At 43.9% G+C, this 21,327-nt stretch overlaps 1 protein-coding gene across 1 annotated transcript in view; it reads right to left on the reverse strand.

Moving 5' to 3' along the window:
- Window positions 1–21,327, reverse strand: part of mms22l (MMS22-like, DNA repair protein) — a 313,635-nt gene that overhangs the window by 29,704 nt on the left and 262,604 nt on the right. Inside the window, exons 15-19 of the mRNA XM_085997428.1 lie at window positions 20,584–20,774; window positions 13,666–13,816; window positions 9,270–9,412; window positions 6,507–6,649; window positions 5,030–5,189 (exon numbers count right to left, since the gene is read on the reverse strand). Coding sequence (XP_085853554.1) covers window positions 5,030–5,189; window positions 6,507–6,649; window positions 9,270–9,412; window positions 13,666–13,816; window positions 20,584–20,774 — 788 coding nt within the window. The remainder of the gene's footprint in view (window positions 1–5,029; window positions 5,190–6,506; window positions 6,650–9,269; window positions 9,413–13,665; window positions 13,817–20,583; window positions 20,775–21,327) is intronic.

The following is a 21,327-nucleotide window of genomic DNA, read 5'->3' on the forward strand; positions in this document are numbered from 1 at the left end:
TGCTACCTGGATTTTATTCTCCACAGAGATAGTGATTTTGTTTAGTACAGGAAACTGTGCTATCCGGCACCGACGGGACCGAGCTGTTGCCGTCCCATCAAAACTGCCGGACAAACCAGCGCTAATGTTGAAACATACGGAGATTTTGAGCTCCGTATCTGGCAACAAACCCTGTTGCTTCTAAACAGTCGGCCGTACCTTGCAAGCGTCTCTGTAGCGTCTCTGTAGCTTAGCAACAGCTTCAGCGAGACCTTGCAGAGCTTGACTGTTGAGAGAAAAAAGCAACGAAAAGAGAAAAAACCTAACGAAACGGCTCCTGATTATTGCCGGTGGCTCGAGCATTCCGGACAGTTAACCTCCGGATAAACCAAAGTTTCCTGTAGTACATGTTTTAGCCAGTGTATGTTGGACCAAATAAATAGAAGTTTGATTTTTCACCGAAGCATTCCTGTCCGTGACTTATTCCATTTACACTCTGAATAATAATTCCCGGGTATAGAACTTTCATAAGGCGGGGGCAATTCGAACCGTCCGTCTAGCAATTGGACTAGGATCAAAAACAGCTTACAATAGCTCTTTGTTGGCCGGCACGGACACGATGGGCCGAAATGGCCTCCTTCCGTGCTGTAACTTTCTATGATTCTATGGGATGTTCATGAAGCCTCCTCCTCTAGTTAGCTACCTGGCTGTGCACGACATTTCTTGACTAGATGTGGTAGGGCCACAAAGCTTTGCCCTGGTCCGTGATTTGTGGAACCACTTAGCTCCATCTACAGCCTACTGTTTATGGTGTTAAGCATGCAGGTAGCCCTGTGTTGTAGCTTCACTAGGTTGATAGGTCATTCTAAGGTATGTCTGGTGCTGTTCTTGGCATGCTCCACTACACTCTGCATTGAACCATGGTAGGCTTCTTGGCTTGATGATGATCAAGGAGTGAAGGATGTGCTGGGCCATCAGGTTAGATTGTAATGGCATAAGTTCTGCTGCTGCTGATGGCCCATAGTGCCTAGTGGATGCCTAGTTTTGGGGTGCTAGTTCTGTCCTCAGTATGTGCCATTTAGCATGGTGGTAGTGCTGCATTACATGATGGAGAAAGGACTGTGCGGTGGTCAAAGCTATCATGGACAGACGTGTCTTCGACAGATAGGTTAGTAAGGACACAAGAAATAGGAGCAGGATTAAGCTATTCGGCCCCTCGAGCCTACTCTGCCATTCACTAAGATCATGGCTGATCTTCTACCTCAACTCCACTTTCTTGCACTATCCCCAGATCCCTTGATTCCCTTAATATCCAAAAATCTATCGATGGACGAGGTCAAGTAGGTTAATATTTCGCGTTGGTTGCCTTACCAACTGATGTAGGTCCAATCTGGCAACTCTATCGACAGGATTCAGCCAGCTCAGTCAGTACTGGTACTGAGAATATATGGACCTGCCATCAATGTTGAACACTCCCATGATCAATCCCATCTGATTGTAAATCATTGTGCCCTTATCCTAATATGGTCATGGATGAGTGACCAACTATAAAGCCTACTAGTTTTCAACTGTAAGGAGGCCTAGATATTACATTACAAATCTTTCAGGGATCTTTAGTACTAATGTTGCATTTAAACAGGGAAAAGGTTGCAGCCATTATTTATATTGTGGTAGATTTTTGCCTTCTTCTCCTGAGTAATGATCCCCTCAATGGAACGACAATCGGAGGGTTCAATGAAGAGCTGGCGATCCGCTTCACCACATTACCAGGCGGTGAAGACGAAAATCTACCCCATGGTATTTGAGGCGGGGTGCAGAAACTTGACATTCCTTTCCCCCCACCCCTCATGCTCTACTTAAAGCAGAGGTGCTGAAAGCCCATGACAAGGAAGAAATATGTTGTAAGCTGTCAATCTCAGGCATGCTGCAAAGATGGCTGCCCCAATGAAAATGTAAAAATAAATTAGATCTAGAGTAGGGGTAGTAAATAATATTCTGAAAACAAATAGCACACAAAATGGTGTAGTGTTCCATTAAATGGTCTGCAGTACCAGTTTGCTAGATAAGTGCACACAAAACAGCGAGTCTAACTCTTTCCTTTTAACATGAGGAGCATCTGTAGCACACGCAATGGAATGTTTCAGTAAAGTTGTGTGGACATAGCACGCAAGTGGGAGTGACATCTGTCGACAAGAAGCACACTAGCATTCAGTCTGAATTTTGAAAAAAATACATCTTACTGTTCAATGCAACTTTAAAAGTACAGGCCTAACATAGAAAAATAGGAGCAGGAGTAGGCCATTTGGCCCTTCGAGCCTGCTCCACCATTCAATATGATCATGGCTGATCCTCTATCTCAATACCATATTCCCGCTCTCTCCCCATACCCCTTGATGCCTTTTGTGTCTAGAAATCTATCTATCGCCTTCTTAAATATATTCAGTGACTTGGCCTCCACAGTCTTCTGTGGTAGAGAATTCCACAGGTTCACCACCCTCTGAGCGAAGAAATTTCTCCTAATTTCAGTCCTAAATGTCCTACCCTGTATCCTGAGCCTGTGACCCCTCGTTCTAGACCCGCCAGCCAGGGGAAACATCCTTCCTGCATCCAGTCTGTCTAGCCCTGTCAGAATTTTATATGTTTCAATGAGATCCCCTCTCATTCTTCTAAACTCTACTGAATACAGGCCTAGTCGACCCAATCTCTCCTCATACGACAGTCCTGCCATCCCAGGAATCAGTCTGGTGAACCTTCGTTGCACTCTCTCTATGGCAAGTATATGCTTTCTTAGGTAAAGAGACCAAAACTGCACACAGTACTCCAGGTGTGGTCTCACCAAGGCCCTGCATAACTGTAGTAAGACATCCTTGCTCCTGTACTCAAATCCTCTTGCAATGAAGGCCAACATACCATTTGCCTTCCTAACAACAATAGTAAAACAAACTGCTGCCTGAGAAAACTTACATTGTTCACGTGTGTTCTTAAGGCAACTCGATTAAAAAGGTACGTGCATGTCAAGTTTTTTTTTTTAAGTATGAGGCAAAGCTGTGTGGTAAAATAATGGTTCAGTACAACACCTAATATGCACATGACTTTGAATTATTATTCCAACACCATATGTTACTGATTTGTAAATCATTGATAGCCAACAATCATTTAGTGTGTGCTTTAATGTCTGATGCATAAAAATCAATAGAACAGCACCAGAAAATCCTGTTTGAGCAAACTGTGGCTCATATGTTAACACAAATTTGATGTGTTGAAGCACCAGCACCCATTGTCACACAGTGGACGATTCAGGTTCAATTCTAACATTTTACCAAGGACATGCTGCTCGCTTTAACTCTACCAATTTAAAATAAAATATTTGAACTAAAGAATGAGTTGTCAGACATAATATTTTTCCTCCTTAAAGGTATGTTCCACAGCCCATCTGACACTTATTTGCACCACTAGATCACAAATGACAGCACGCTGTGGTGATGTGTACTGCATGACTTTTCTTACCCTCCCAATCATATTGCATTAGTTTTCTTTTTACCAGCATTCTTTTGCAGAAAGAGTAAATAATGAAGTTTCTATTGAATAGGACTAAAATCCAGGTTTAAAGAGAGATTTTGAAGAATTTTACCAAAGAGCTTGAAGTTCCCCATCACAGGGGTCCTGCTTGAATTAAATTTAAGTGTTGAAAATAAACTGCAAGGGGAAAACTATCTACTGTATTTAGCAGTCCAAATAAAGTAGAAGTTATCTTTCAGATGGGGTTGAAAGAGAGGAGCAAGCCTTACCATTCACTCCTATTTCCCATTTTATTTACGTCATGGTGATTTAAAAGAGCATTTCTGTGTGTTAACCTCATGCTAATTTTGAGGTGGTTCTCAGTATTTTAAACTATTTCAATGGAGTGGATAACTTGCAAGATTTTATTTTATTACACAGGCCCACTTTAATGGCTTAACCACAGTCCCATCGCAAATGTTTTGGTTTTAGCACGCTACTATTTAAAGCTCGGCTTCTCAACATCATAGATATAAGATTAAGGGGGAAAAATTTGGTTGCTTTGTGCCTCCCGTTAGAGCCCTAAGAGGGCGCCAACGGGGCGCAAAGCAACTAGCGCCCGGGTCTGCCAACGCCTCCCGCGAAATTGAGCGGGAGGTTAGCAGCGGCGGTAACCGCTAGTGCCTCGTGGTGCTGGTGATGCCATCATCGCCATGCGCAGCGCCCTGCTCGCGGCCCGTGACTTACGTCCGCCGGGGTCAGGGGGGCCTACCTGCGTCCGGGGCGGCGCTAATTAAAGGCGAGGTGCCAGGCGGCCATTTTTGTTACTGGTTGCCTGCCAGCACCTGCCCCCGTTGCCTTCCCCGGCCTCCTCTTCAGCACCCCCGCCACCCCCCCCCCCACGGAGTGCCAGCTGCGCTCTGTGAGCCTGGCACTTCTCTTGAGTGCTGGGCTCTGTGGCCGGCACTCCTGATCCTTGGTGGCCCAGCTGGGCGCCGGGACGCGCTGTGCAAGGCTCCTCCCCTTTAAGAAGAGGAGGAAGGCCTGCAGTACCGCGGCGCGACATGCCACGATATTCCTTCGCAGCGCCTCAAGAGGGAGGCGGGGCACTTCCAGTAGCGCCCCGCTTCCCTCTTGGGGCGCTACCAATGAATTTCGGCCGCAGGGGCGCTAAAAGTAGTGCCCTGGCGAAGTTAGCGCCCCAAAGGGGGCGCGACTCAATTTTTCCCCCTAAATGTTGGGGATCGAATGCAAAGAGCAGGTTAGGCTGTTTTGCCCAAAGGGTGGGCTGTGGTTGTGAAATATGCTGCCAGAGTTAGTGATTGAAGTAGAGGGCATGCTAACGTTTAAGAAAAGGTTAGATAAGTGTTTGAAGGAAAGGGGGAATAAATGGATATGGGAATAGGGAAGGGAGAACCCACAGCATTAGGGCTACTGCTCGTGTAGGGGATAAACAGCAAAATGCACTGATAGGCTGAATGACCTCGTTCCGTGTTGCAATTTCTATATAATTCTATGTCACATATACACTTTGGAAGGACAAGACACTTACCAACAGTCCAGTACATCAACTGCAGACCTTCACTTGGCCCTTTGTTAGCTAAATATGGCTTAGTGTACTTCAGTATGTCACCTACATACTCCAGGGCCTTTGAGGCCAAGGCAGACTTGTCTGCTAGAGTTTGTAACTGAGTGTAAGTCTTCCCAACTGCCTGCAGAAAAACAGAGTAAATACATTTTACAAATGTGATCTGACCACATGTATAAAACAATGGCTCTTTACAAAATACAGCAAAATGAGATTAAAAACAATTTGATTTTTCAAATTGTCGCTTCCTTTGAAGAATTGAGTTAATGTCATGACACCTATACAAATTTAAAAAAAATGTTTATATAAAAGGTATAAGATTCTGTTTCTACTGAATACCATTTGTAAAATAATGTGGCAGACCTGTTAAGAAGCAAGAAGGGAAATAACATCAGTAACAACATCTATAAGAACACTGTACACTTTTATTTTGCTCTACTTTTCTTCCTGATGTAAGATTTCCCCAACACGTAGTTCCATAATTTGAAGGTGAGCATTAATCTGATCCTAAACTCTGCTGAGGCCATTCCACAGCAAGTAACCATCAGAGATATCAACCTACTCACTCTACTTAGCAGCCACTCATTGCTTCTCCGAGTAGCTCCGTCTGAGATATAGGAGGGAAATTTAACCCTCATAAGGCGGGTCAGTCACTGAAATCTTTTAAGAAGGCTGCGTGCCTCCATTTTAACAACATCTTTATTTTAACTCGTGGAGGCCGGGATGCCCGGGTCTTGGGGATACCAGCATAATAAAGGAGGCGAGGAGGACAGGATCTACGAGGTAAGTGCCTTTATTGCATTACTTGTGGGCCAGGGGGAGCAGGAATGTTTCCCCCAGGCCCAACAAGCTCATCTCCACCCGATCAGACCCCCACCCGTGATGACCGATTCACCTCCCACGCCTGCGATGTCGGATTCGCCCTAACTGATGTTCGACGCCCCCCGCCCCCCCCCCAATGATGTCAGGCTTTCCCGCCCGACAGGCAACCACAGCCTGTCAATCTGGCCAGCTGTTAGGTGGGAAACCTTTTGGAAAAAATGCAAAAGACGTCCTGTAGTCAATTTCAGCAGCGCGTCCGGGAAACCCGTACTTCCAGGTTTCCCATCTAAAAATCCTTCCCCCCACCACCCCCGCCATGCTTTCTTCCCGGCCCCCGAGTAAATTCCCCCTGTAGAAGGGAGTTATTTTTACTGATGAAGAGCAGAAGCCCGCCACCATAACCATTACTTGTTAAAATAATTGTCTGAGGACTGAAGCTGTATATGTGCCACTTTCAGAAATGACAGGATTATAATTCCACACTTTCTTTAAAGTGCAGCACAGAAGGAGTATAATTTGTATATACTGTACTTAAAATTAGTTTAAAAATGCAGAGTGAATGTGTGTGGGAAAGTTATTTTATTCCCCACTTATGCCCCTGTTTCTGAACAGACATTACCTTAATGAATATAAAGACAGCAGTTTTAGGTTCCACCTTTACCGCTGGCTGGTCAAGCTGAGCCTGGAGGAGTAGGCCTTCCACTTCTGGCAGCTTATACACTATCCTGGTCAACCCTGCCAACTGTTCCAGGTTTATCCTTCCTATTTATTAAGGGAAATGAGCAGATTATCATTTTAACGTAATTTTTAAGAACAGTTTATATGTTACTGATAAATTCAACCATAATTAACATCCTTAGTCTAATGATTCCATTACTGACATAATGTTCATAGCTTGTTAAAATTCAACCAGCAACGTGTAACTTGATGCATTTAACAATCCGCTGACCTGGGCATCTGCATTACAAGTTAGAAGTTGACTAAGTGAATATCTGACTAGAAGATTTGTAAAGTATTAAAAGGAACCAGCTGCCATAATAAAATTCACAACTTCAGTGATTTTCTTAGGTCTGTCTGAACCTTAAAACTTACCTTAGTCAAACCCTCTGCAAAAATTTTTTTTTTTTAACCTGCTCTCTCTTGAACACTGGAACTAAGGCTTGAATGAGCTAGACTATATGATCGTAAGTTTAATATTGAACCTGTAGCAACCTTTAAGTTAGAAAAAGATTGTTTATAAAGCTGCTGAAAATATAGTCCTTACTAATAATAAGAGTAATATCACAGCTACTTCTTCAATTAAAATTGCCTCAGGTAAGTTACAGGTATAACATACAACTTCTTTCATTAAGTACCTGGGAAGAAATTTAACACCGTGCCGGAAGGTTAGTGAAAAACTATTATGGTCCTCAGTACTAAGCAACTGAACAGTGCACTGGGTGTTATTATAGCAGCCAGTATTGGATTTTATCATCTTCTCCCATCTGCTGCATGCCTTGTTTAACTACGAGGACAGAGCAGTATAGCTCTGTGACCCAAGTTACTAAAAGATAATACTAGGTGTAGATTTTAACTTGCACTGTCGGGCAGAAAACTGACAGTAGCGGATGTTAGAAATTAGGGGTATCTAAAATGTATATGGTTATGTGAATGAAATTGTGACGCAAAGAATACTGTGTTTAGATGATTGTATTCGAACTTGAGATAAAAGTGTCTCTTCAGACTAGTATTAGAATAGCTGGATAGATGCTTAGAATTTGCTTATGTTTTTGGTTCCCTGCGGATGTTATAACATTCTCCACCGTGGCAAGTCACATATGACCTTGCTGCCCAGGCTAGCTATCTGCTGTTTGTAAGTTAGGATTTTGATTTTGTTTAATATATCTTTAATTTGACCAACTAAGGCCCAATGCCCATGTTTCTTCCATTACTGCTGATAACCATATTACAATGCTAAGTTAGGATTTTGACTTTGTTTAACAAAGTTGCTTTAAAATGTGTAAGTTAACTAGTGCATGAGAATAGAATAGAGAATATCTTTGGGAATTTAATGATTCATTCCATGGTACAATAGTCTGATAATGTAGTGAAATAGTTAGTTTTGCACAGCTAAGCTGCATGAACAGCTTGAACATAAATAACTGCTATCAAGTAGCTATGAACATTTAAACGCCGAGAATGGCATGTCTGACTCCAAACTTGGGAAGATAAGGAGAGATAAGAGGAATTCCGATGGATGGGCCTTCAGAATGTATAAACAGGAAAGGCATATGAGCAAAAGCATGAGACCCCTCAGGGGAGGGCTTTCATCTGAAAGTTAAGATAAAGAACTCGACATACTATTGGACACCTTGGTTTAAGAGGAACCCTTACAGGTTAAACGGTCTTGTCAATATTCTATCCCAGGCCCACCCCTAAAAAAGGGTACAAGAGAAAGACCTGAAAAGCCCTTAGCACAGACGGTGAAGTGAAGAGCTTCCAAGAGTGGATCGATGATCTAACACTCTTCCAAGAGTGGATCGATGATCTAACACTCTTCCAAGAGTGGATCGATGATCTAACACTCTTCCAAGAGTGGATCGATGATCTAACACTCTTCCAAGAGTGGATCGATGATCTAACACTCTTCCAAGAGTGGATCGATGATCTAACACTCTTCCAAGAGTGGACCCATGCTGACCCTAGTCTAACATTCTTGGGTAGTTCAAGGAGAGAGAGAGAGACGTGAGACAAGGAGGAGAGCTGTTCGCGCACGCCAGCCGTCTGTCCGATCGGGACCGGTACCAGCTGCTTGTCACGGTCGTATATTTTTGCTCGATAACTAATGTGTTATATTCCTTCTTAAACTCCGATTAAAGCGCAATATACCTACCATATTGGTTTGCACTCGATCCTGATTATTTGAAAGACCAGAGATAATCTAATCTCAACGTGGATCAACCGACATTGACTTCAACAGAAAGGAAAACTGGGCTGGGTGAGTAACGGGCGGCCGATCTGTTACTGCCGGTTTTCACCATAATGGTGAAAGTTAAAATCTACCCCGAGGACTACACGTTGGTGAAAATGTATGTCAAATTAATAAAGGAAATTACTTTCTGGGTTTTCAGCAAGTTGCATTGTGAAACAAAGTGGGTGTAAACACATTATTACAGCTGCTGAGATGGACTGGCTAATCTTTCCCTCGTGCTGCACCAAGAACAGTAAAGCTTCCAAACACATCCATTTTACTTTGGGGCTTTATCAGTCTGTGACTATGGAATCAAACATGCTTTGCAGCTACGAACTCTAATGAATTCTCATCTCAGTTAAGGTAATATTTAATCCCTTAATGTTCGCATCTCTTTTAAACAACTCAAATGATTCGATGTTTTTCTCTTACCAATTTTCTGGCTAGAGTCCATTTTTTCTGTAATGCCAATAGGCTGATTCATATGCTGCTGCAAAACACAACGAAACCAAGAATGGACCGCAAAGGTTTGGTATGAGCTGCATCCTACACTTGTAAGAGCATCCACTAAGGAACTGAGGAGGAAGAAAATCAAGGGGCAGTTAGACATTTGCAATTTATTGTTTCCTTCATGATGGCCTGGAAATTGCAGTCGGAGGCTTGCCGCCCATGCACGTCTCCGAACCACAAGAAAACTCAGTACTTACCTTGTGTCTCCAGAGCTTCGGACTCTTGCGGTCCTGGGCTTGCAGGCGTAGGCCTGCGTAAAGGCCCACGCATCCCAGGGGCGCATGTGGTTCGCAAGCATCCCAGGGGCGCATGTGGTTCGCAAGCATCCCCAGGATCACGTGGGCCAGGCCCAACCAATGACAAAGGGAGATTCCCATTATGGTTATGGGGATTCAATTTACGTACGGAATCCCCATGAGCATAATAGGAATCACATAAAAAATACATTTTCACAACACTGAAATAAAAATAAATCATCACAGGTTCAAAATTCATTAAAATACCCTTTAATTAAACATTTAAAATAAAAATGTAATTTTTGAAAAATAAATGTAAACATTTTTAAACGGGTCAAAAATAACCTAAACTACTTTTAAATGTAAGTGAATGTTTAAATCATTTAAAACATTTTATTTTAACATTTATTTTAACTCTTACGCTGGTAAAAGAAGGCCTCACTCCTGCTTTTACCAGGCGTAAGGGTTTGGTGGGTATTCGCTGGGCAAATAGCCCAACTCTGCGCCAGCGAAAGAATTTCCAGCGGATGCGGTGGATCTATCGAGGAGAAACTGGACAGATCGCAAGTTCCGGGTTTTAGCGCATGTGCATCGCACGCGGAAGCCCGGAACTTGCGGGGCCATTCACAGCACTTACGACGGCGTACGCCACCATCATAGGCCCCGTAAAATCCGAGCCGATATTTCAGGAGCTGCTTTGGACAGGATTGAAGTTCAGTTATGAAATGTAAATGTATAGATCCCCATTTTAGAGAACAGATTTTAACAAGTGCATCCAATTCCTATAAGAGGCATAAAATGTGGTTTGCTTTTTAAATGATCACTTTGCGGTTTATAGGTCTCATCAGTAGATTAGAAACAAAATCCATATTAATCTTTCAAAGACTGAAGTAGGATTTCACTACTAATTTTTGTTTTTAAAAGTAATAGGATTTTTTTTTCCAAATGAATATATTTCAAGACGACCAAGAGATAAGAAATTTTGTTCAGAGATTTCGTTTTGTAAATTTTAAAGGAAAAGAAACAGATGTAATTTGACAGAAACTCGAAGGGTACGGGAAACAGTTGAGATCCTATGTTCTTCCAAGAGCAACACAATTGAGAGCTGCAGTCAATGTGACGACCCATGAGAGCAAAGATTGGACGCTACGTGTTCTGGGCTGTTACAGGTTTATTTTATACATTATACAATACAAGGTGGTTGTGCAATTTTGGTTGTTGCAAGTGATTAGGATGTTGTAATCACCATGGAGATTTTCTGAAGAAAATTATTTTTTTATTATTGCAAGAACACTCTGAATTTGGATTCTGTACACTTGTCAAATTGGACTTTAGATCGCATTTCATATTTAGGAAAATAATGTTTTATTGATTATTTGCACAATCTTCCATTCATATCGTGCCTTTAATATAAAAAAAGGCCCCAATTTGCTTCACAGAAGAAAGGAACAGATACCGAGCCTTTGTGGATGACTTAGGGCAGGTGAGCTTTAAAAATGAGCAACTAAGTAGAGAGGTGGAGGGTATTGGAGAGGGAGGTCCAGAGAATGGGTCTGAGCCTGCTGAAAGTTTTACCATCAATGGTGGAGTGGGGAAGAGGGTGGGGTGCACAGACATCCAATGCTGGAGGATTGGAGGGCGCGAGAGGAGTATAAGGCTGGAGAGAGTTACAGAGGTAGAGTGAGGCAAGACCATGAAAAGGAATCGCAGACAAGGATGAGGAACATTAGTAAGGATGTCAAGGCTTTGGAGAGTGTGCAGAGGAGATTTACTGGAATTATATTAGGGATGAGGGACTTCAGTTATGTGGAGAGACTAGAAAAGCTGGGATTGTTCTCCTTAGAGCAGAGAAGGTTTAATAGAGGTGCTCAAAATTATGAAGGATTTTGATAGAGTAAATGAGACACTATTTCCACTGGCAGAGGGTTCGGTAAACAGAGGACACAAATTTAAGATAATTGGCAAAAGAACCAGAGGGGAAATGAGGAGACATTTTTTGATGGAGTGAGTTGCTATGATCTGGAATGCCCTGCCAGAAAGGGCGGTGGACGCAGACTCGACAGTAACTTTCAAAAGGGAGTTGGATATATACTTGAAAAGGGAATATTTGCAGTGCTACGGGGAGAGTGGGGAAGTGGGACTAATTGGATAGATCTTTCAAAGAGCCAGTATAGGCACAGTGGGCTGAATGGCGTTCCTCTGCACCGTATGATTCGAAGTGGTTTTACAATTATTATATCCGTGACACTTCGAGCTTTCAGTATCAGTAAGGTGTGTAATATTGTGATATACTGCTTCAGTAAATTTGCCATATTTAAAGCTTTAAGGCTGCAACAGGATCGCTGGAAACATCAAAAACACCCCAGGTCCAACAAGTTGCCACAGGATACCTAGCAGTTACTTAGAAATTCTAAACTTTAATCTGTGTTAATATGAATTTAGAAAAACCCTTCACATACAGTGTATGGTGTGGAAGGGCAGACTGCAAATATTGATGGTGTGGACTCGGTCCTACAACTCTGGGTAATAAGATATTTATCTCTATTGTTATTTAACTGGAGAAGCATTAAATAATCACTGTTCTTCATAAAAATCAACACTTTCATTGTGTGTTTTTGTGATTCTTAAGGATTATCTCCGTAATGAAGAATACTAAAGTGGAACTTGCATACCAATAAACAAATATAATTGTGGTTAAATCTTTCAGAACATCACACAGCAAATCCATGACCACTTTATGTATTTAATCAGTGCCATCTGAAATTCAAGGTACTGGATTGTGTCTGGCATGGGATTGTGATAGTAGGGTGTTGCCATGTACCTGGAGGTTACAGTCCTGACAGACACAGGACCATTCCCAGAGCCTGAACCATGGAAACACATGGTCAGAGAGTTGGATTTTCATTGAGGAGGCGGGACTACAACTTGTGGGGTTGTAGTCCCGCCTCCATCGGGTTGTGGCCAACTCACGCGATTTTCACTTGATTGACATTGTTGACCCCGCCCAGCGGGCTCAGCAGGCCAATTAAGGGCCACCCGGCAACAGGTGACGTCACAGATTGACATTTCATCTGTCAAGAGCTTTTGACAGATGAAATATCAGCGTTTCACAGCTCTTTGAAGTTGTCAAACACTGACAATCTGTGCACTAAGTTAATTCCTTCCTCTCAGGCTGATTTAGAGATCTCTCTAGAACAGAAAGCTGAATGCTGCAACTTTTGACAGCTCGCAGCCATTCTGCTTTCTGTGCCGGTGAGATGAGGGACTCCCGAGACCTGAAGGAAGGCTGTAAAGGTAATTAAACTTCTTTAAACACTTTACACACACCAAACACACTTACCTCTGCACTCGTGCACACATCACTCACCTAAACACCGGACATCTCAAACCCTCCAACCCGACGGTCCGCCTCACTAACTTGGCGTGGTTTGGAGCCGTCGGGAGTCCCACACTTCAGCAATAAAAATAGGGATTAGGCTAAAAACTGCCTGTTAACAGGCAGTTAATTGGCACTAATCCCCTTCCCGCCTCGGGGAGGCGGTTCCCAGCACAGGTCGGGTATCCGCCGCCTTTGAAACTGGCATGGAGGCGGCCCCCCCGATTTCGCAATTTTAACCCCCCACACGCCTCCAATCCCGCCTCAATGGCCCAATGAAAATCGAGCCCACAGAGTCTTAACGGCACAGAAGGAGGCCATTCGGCCCATCGGGTCCATGCCGGCTCTCTGTAGAGCAATCCAGTTAGTCCCATTCCCCCGCTCTATCCCCATAGCCCTGCAAGTTTATTTCCCTCAAGTGCCTATCCAGTCTCCCCTTGAAAACACCGAGTGTGTCCGCTTCCACCACTTCCGTCGGCAGCGAGTTCCAGGTCCTCATCACTTGCTGTGTAAAGAAGTTTTTCCTCACATCCCCCCTGTATCTCTTGCCCAAAACCTTAAATCTGTGTCCCCTAGTCCTTGTACCATCAACTAGTGGGAACAACCTTTCCCCGTCTAGCCTATCCAAACCCGGCATAATCTTGTACACCTCTATCAAATCACCCCTCAACCTGGAAGAACAGGAAAAAAAATCAAAATGTTTTACCTGTTTTGAATTAGATGACTGAGATATCTACAAACTAGCTGAGGGTGTACCATGTCATCCCAGCCAAATTGTTGCATCATGGTTATCAGAGGCTGTGGCTGGAGGTCTGTCGGTGCTGTGCTAGGCATATCCATCGCCAGAAGGGTAAAACCTGGAATACATAATGCTTGTTGTTTTATTAAAAAGCTCATTAACAGTATCTACCCATATAAAAAGATGCATTTCATGCACACTTGCATTGGTTACAGCTCAGGTGTCGTACCTTTTTACTTGCAAATTTTTGAGTCACAGCTCCAGTTCATTATTCAAACTTTATTTTCATAAAACAGCAGCCAATCACGACTGAACAGTTAGGGAAACAGCACGCAGCGAACAGGAGTGAAAACCACCAATCATGAAGTTCAAAATGCTATGAAAAATAGTGAATCAACAACAGCTACCAAATGCTTAAAAGGCAAACCAATCAACTAACTTCAAATATTTGAATTGCTTTCAGTCACCATCTTGTTTTCTCCACTGAGCTGAGCACTTACTGCTGGAAGAAAGGTTGGTAACATAGTAAAGCATAGAAAATTAAGATATTTACAGGAAACTCTCTTTTAACCGGCAAAATTCAGGAGTAGGTTCAGGTAAGTTTTACTTCATATTAGTGGCAGTTCCTGGATCTGTGGCTGTGTAACTGGGGTTTGTGCACTTGTTGCTAAGCAACAGGGACGCTTGGTCTGTGGCTGGAGTTCCTGCACATGTTGCTAAGCAACAGGGAAGCCTGGATTTGTTGCTGTGTACGGAGCTCTCGTACCTTTTAACTATACCTCTCTGTAATCCGGACTTTTTGATAAACCGGCACCACGCCGGTCCCGTTGGTGCCGGATAATAAAGATTATTATTATGAAAATGATTAAACTCATCTATGCAACAGAATTTGCCGTACTGGAAATGCCTCTTACAATATTTTCGATCAGAGTCCTGTGCCTCTGTGAGAAGCCGGAGCTTATAGATCATGCAGCTTCCCAGATGTATCAGTGCCAGCTGAAGATACTAAACAACAGGGTAACGTTATGCAACAAACTAGAAACTGTGGAGCATCAACTAACATGACATGCCAAACCACAAGCAACTCAGAATATATCTTGTGTAATGCAGAAAAGAATCAGCGTTTGTGCTATTAAAAAAGCCTTTGACTTGAATTCGAAAGTAAAAAAGTTGCAATGGGCCAGACATATCGTGGTCCACGGGAAAAGAAATCTGAAAGGGTGCCATACTGACAGGCGAAGCCGGGACCAATTTTCATATACCTACTGCCCTATTTACGCTGGAAAATGGGGTGGCAGGCAAACAAAAACTTTCTAAAAAACAAGTATTGTCCATTGGCCGCCCAAGGCCCACCTGACTCAATTTTTGAATGGGCCTCAAAAAGAGTGGCCAGCGCCTCTCCCTGAAACAGGCAGCAGCCCAATTTCAATATTCAAATCAGGATCCTCTGCTCATTATAGGATACCGTCACAAACTTTCTGGACCAATGGGCAGGGTTTGTGCTGTGCATGCCCACCCCCTCACTCCACTGGTCCCTGGCGTGGAGCAACACTGGAGTGGGTTTTAAAAGGAACCACTGCAGGTCCCTCCAAAAGTGGGATGATTTTCAAAATATATATATATACTTTTGTGGGGGCAAAACACTCTTGTTCCCCACTGTTCCCTGTGCATCCTTCAACCAATCCACCCCCGCGCCCCCCACCCCAACTGGACTGTCAGCCAACTCAGCATAGGATTGGGTCGATTTCCCACCCTCTCCAACCAGTGAAACATAGAAGATAGGAGCAGGACGAGGCCATTCGGCCCCTCGAGCCCGCTCCGCCATTTAATGAGGTCATGGCTGATCATCCAAATTCAGTACCCTGTCCCTGCTTTCTCCCCATATCCCTTGATCCCTTTAGCCTCAAGAAATATATCTAACTCCTTCTTGAATATATTTAATGAATTGGCCTCAACTGCCCTGTGTGGCAGAGAATTCCACAGGTTCACCACTCTCTGGGTGAAGAAATTCCTCCTCATCTCAGTCCTAAATGGCTTACCCCTTATCCTTAGACTGTGACCCCTGGTTCTGGACTCCCCCGCCATCGGGAACATCATTCCTGCATCTAGTCTGTCTAGTCCTGTTAGAATTTTATAAGTTTCAATGAGATCCCCTCTCGTTCTTCTAAACTCTAGCGAATATAAGCCCAATCGACCCAATCTCTCCTCATACATCATTCCTGCCATCCCAGGTATCAGTCTGGTGAATCTTCGCTGCACTCCCTCCATGGCAAGAACAACCCTCCTCAGATAAGGCGACCAAAACTGCACACAATACTCAAGGTGTGGTCTCACCAAGACCCTGTACAACTGCAGCAAGACATCCTTGCTCCTGTACTCGAATCCTCTCGCTACGAAGGCCAACATACCATTTGCCTTCTTAACCACCTGCTGCACCTGCATGCTTACCTTCAGCGACTGGTGCACAAGGACACCCAGGTCTCGTTGCACTTCCCTTTCTCCCAATCTATTGCCGTTCAGGTAATAATCCGCCTTCCTGTTTTTGCCACCAAAGTGGATAACCTCGCATTTATCCACATTATACTGCATCTGCTATGCTTCTGCCCAATCACCCAACCTGTCCAAATCATCCTGGAGTTTCTCTGCATCCTCCTCACAGCACACACGCCCACCCAGCTTTGTGTCGTCTGCAAACTTGGGAGATATTACATCTAGTTCCCTCGTCTAGATCATTTATATATATTGTGAATAGCTGGGGTCCTAGCACCGATCCCTGCGGTACCCCACTAGTCACTGCCTGCCACTCAGAAAAAGACCCGTTTATTCCAACTCTTTGCTTCCTGTCTGCCAACCAGTTCTCTATCCAAGACAGTACCTTACCCCCAGTCTCTTCACATATCTATAGAAGCTTCTACAGTCAGTTTTTATGTTCCCTGCAAGCTTACTCTCATACTCCCAGCTTTGTGTCACGAGCTGCTTCGGAGCATCAGTTTGGCGCTCGCAGCTTGCCAATTAAGTCCGACCACCGAGTTGCTTCAGACCTCTCGCTGGTACGATCTGGCGTGCGGCATGGTCCAACGTCTGTCGCCCGGCTTTGTGTCTTAATGCGAGGAGCATTTGTAATAAGGTGGATGAATTGGCTGCGCAAATAGAGGTAAACGAATACGATTTGGTTGGGATTACAGAAACGTGGCTCAAGGATGGCCAAGACTGGGAACTCAACATCCAGGGGTATTCGATATTCAGGAAAGATAGGCAAAAAGGAAAGGGAGGTGGGGTAGCATTACTGGTTAAAGAAGGGATTAATACAATTGTAATGAAGGATATTAGCTCTGATGATGTGGAATCTGTATGGGTAGAATTGAGAAATACTAAGGGGAAAAAAACATTAGTGGGAGTGGTATATAGACCTCCAAACAGTAAGGTGGAGGTTGGGGATGGCATTAAAAGGGAAATTAAAGAAGCGTGCAATAAGGGCACAGCAGTCATCATGGGTGACTTTAACCTACATATAGATTGGGCCAACCAAATTAGTAACAATACTGTGGAGGAGGAATTCCTGGAGTGTTTACGGGATGGTTTCCTGGACCAATATGTCGAGGAACCAACCAGAGATCAGGCCATCTTAGACTGGGTATTATGCAACGAGAAAGGATTAATTAGCAATCTTGTTGTACGAGGCCCCTTGGGTCAGAGCGATCATAATATGATCGAATTCTTCATTAAGATGGAGAATGAAGTAGTTGCCTCAGAGACAAGGGTCCTCAATTTAAATAAAGGAAACTACGATGGTCTGAGGAGCGAGTTGGGCAGGATTGAGTGGGGAATGGCGCTCAAAGGGTTGACGGTGGATAGGCAATGGCAAACATTCAAAGGCCGAATGGATGAGCTACAGAATTTGTTCATCCCAGTTTGGCGTAAAAATAAAACAAAAAAGGTGACTCAACCGTGGCTAACAAGGGAAATTAGGGATAGCATAAGATCCAAGGAGAGGACATATAAATTGGCTAGAAAAAGCAATAATCCTGAGGATTGGGAGCAGTTTAGGAGTCAACAAAGGAGGACAAAGGGATTAATTAAGAAGGGAAAATAGAATATGAGAGTAAGCTAGCAGGGAACATAAAAACTGACTGTAACTTTTATAGATATGTGAAGAGAAAAAGATTAGTGAAGTCAAGCGTAGGTCCCTTGCAGTCAGAATCGGGGGAATTTATAATGGGAAACAAGGAAATGGCAGACCAACTAAATGCATACTTTGGTTCTGTCTTCACAAAGGAGGACACAAATAACCTCCCAGAGATGCCGGGGAACATAGGGTCTGATGAAAGCGAGGAACTGAAAGAAATCAGTATTTGTAGGAAAATGGTGTTAGGAAAATTGATGGGACTGAAGGCCGATAAATCCCCAGGGCCTGATGGTCTACGTCCCAGGGTACTTAAGGAAGTGGCCCTAGAGATAGTAGATGCACTACTGATCATCTTCCAGAACTCGATAGACTCTGGAACGGTACCCATGGATTGGAGGGTAGCTAATGTTACCCCACTATTCAAAAAAGGTGGTAGAGAAAAAACGGGGAATTATAGACCGGTAAGCCTGACATCAGTAGTGGGGAAAATGCTAGAGTCTATTATAAAAGATGTAATAGCAGAGCACTTGGAAAGCAGTGACAGGATCGGACAAAGTCAACATGGATTTACAAAAGGTAAATCATGCTTGACTAATCTACTGGAATTTTTTGAGGATGTAACTGGTAAAATAGATAAGGGAGAACCAGTGGATGTGGTGTATTTGGACTTTCAGAAGGCTTTCGATAAGGTCCCACACAAGAGATTAGCGTGCAAAATTAAGGCACATGGGATTGGGGGCAAGGTATTGACTTGGATAGAGAACTGGTTGGCGGACAGAAAGCAAAGAGTTGGAATAAACGGGTCGTTTTCCGAGTGGCAGGCAGTGACTAGTGGGGTACCGCAAGGATCTGTCCTAGGACCCCAGCTGTTCACAATATATATTAATGATCTGGATGAGGGAATTGGATGTAATATCTCCAAATTTGCAGACGACACAAAGCTGGGCGGGAGGGTAAACTGCGAGGAGGATGTCGGGAAACTCCAGTACGATTTGGACAGGTTGGGTGATTGGGCAGAAACATGGCAAATGCACTATAATGTGGATAAATGTGAGGTTATCCACTTTGGTGGCAAAAACAGGAAGGCAGATTATTATTTGAATGGCAATAGATTGGGAGAAGGGGAAGTGCAAAGAGACCTGGGTGTCCTTGTGCACCAGTCGCTGAAGGTAAGCATGCAGGTGCAGCAGGCGGTTAAGGCGGCAAATGGTATGTTGGCCTTCGTAGCAAGAGGGTTCGAGTACAGGAACAAGGATGTCTTGCTACAGTTGTACAGGGCCTTGGTGAGACCGCACCTTGAGTATTGTGTGCAGTTTTGGTCACCATACCTGAGGAAGGACGTTCTTGCCATGGAGGGAGTGCAGCGAAGATTCACCAGGCTGCTACCTGGGATGGCAGGAATGACGTATGAGGAGAGATTGTGTCGATTGGGCTTATACTCACTGGAGTTTAGAAGATTGAGAGGGGATCTCATCGAAACCTATAAAATTCTGTCAGGTCTGGACAGACTAGATGCAGGAAGGATGTTTCTGATGGCCGGGGAGTCCAGAACCAGGGGTCATAGTCTAAGGATAAGGGGTAAGCCATTTAGGACTGAAATGAGGAGGAATTTCTTCACCCAGAGAGTGGTGAACCTGTGGAATTCTCTGCCACAGAGGGCGGTGGAGGCCAGTTCATTAAATATATTCAAGAAAGAGTTGGATATGTTTCTTGAGGCTGAAGGGATCAAGGGATATGGGGAAAAGGCGGGGACAGGGTTACTGAGTTTGGATGATCAGCCATGATCACATTGAATGGCGGAGCAGGCTCGAAGGGCCGAATGGCCTACTCCTGCTCCTATCTTCTATGTTTCTATCCAATATCTCACCAAACCAAAATCGCCCCCAGGGTGTGTAACTTGCGGAAAGTCCGGATGGTTTTTTTTTGTCGCTCTGAAGCAGCCGCACTGGCTGCCAACCAGATTCCTTGACTAACCAGATTAACATTTTGTCACTTAAACTTTGCACATAATCGATAGCTGCGAGTGAGTACAAAGGAGAAATCTAATCAGTCCTTCAGATTGAGTGAGAACTGGAGTGATAATTGTCATCTGAACTTAATTACAAAGCAGTTCTGGAATCACTCTCTGATATTTAGCATAATCGTAGCCAATGTTCCCTCGAAGCTGCGTGCACGCCCAGCCGCGTAATCTGCAAGGGCCCGCGCGGGCCGCTCACAAGCTTTTACATTGGAAATACTGGGCTTGTGCAGAGATTTAAAGGGACCGCACATTGAAAGAAACAGGCCACGCAGAACATAGTGCAGCCTACAGGGAACAGTGCTCGTAACATCAAATATTTGAATCTTATGCGGAAAGGATTCATTGTATTTTTTTTGCACAGGCTAACAACTATTTATGTATATGTCAACTAAAGTGTGTTTCAGGTATGAGGGCACTCACAGCAGAAGGTTCCCGACTGACATTATTCCATTTCAGTCTAACCAGTTATTTATAGTGACATCAACATTTATGTTTCCTTATGACAGAAGTTGTGACACCAGGTGTAATGTGAGCGCATAATTAGCACGGCTGAGGCCCAAACTGGGAAGGTTTCCTCCGGAAGGCATGATGATGCTACATTTGGTGCGTTCTCGTATAATACAGAGTTCAGGTAGGAGCATGAATCGTTCTGACCCTTTCATACTGTTTTGTGTGGTTATTAGGCAGTTTTTAAATGCCGAGAATCGGAACCGAGCTGTGTAATGCATATCGCACTGACCTGCAGCAATATCAGCTATCTGTGAAGAAGGTGTCTGCGACAGTCTTTGGCTCTTCACAAAAGGGAAGAAATTCCGCCAGAGAGCACTGGCAATAGCTAGGTGGCGCTCTTTGGCAACTAATGGTGCAGGGAGACTGTGTGAAGGCCCGTGAGGCTGTTGAAGGGGTTGGATTGAACGCTTGTGCATACTCCTGAGAAGAGATGAATGAAGAAAATAAAAATATTTTGAACCCTGTGTTAAATTCTCACTGGACAAATTTTATCACACATACAGTGATTGATGCAGTCCAGCACAAAATACACACTCCCCCCCCCCCCCCCCCCCAACAATTATACATTTTTGCTCATTTCTATTTTTCTGCTTTCCCCGGTTCAGTTGTTAGCCTTTCTTGCCATTTTTCTGTTCCCTTTAATGTTCCCCTTCGCTGTTCCCTTTTCCTCTTAACGTCCCCCCCCCCCCTTCAAATCACATATCAGCTGCAATCAAGACCTGCTCCACGGAGAAGCAGCTCCTCATGCTGTGAAGGCAAGAGGCAGTGACAATAGACGGTTAGAGTCTAGTCTGAGGACGACACTCAGAAGATGCTGGAGTAATCGGCAAACTTACAATAGTGGAGAGTCGAGAATAGAAGAGATTGTCAAATTGGACTCAAAGGGATAAGTGCTGATGTGCGAGCAGTTATTCTGAACGCTGTTTGAAATAGTCAATTCTGCTTAAGTGAATATAAATTGAAATAAAACAGT

This window comes from Somniosus microcephalus, chromosome 9, assembly GCF_052327205.1.
Source record: "Somniosus microcephalus isolate GS21.2 chromosome 9, FLI_Smic_1.0, whole genome shotgun sequence".
Lineage (NCBI taxonomy): Eukaryota > Metazoa > Chordata > Chondrichthyes > Squaliformes > Somniosidae > Somniosus > Somniosus microcephalus.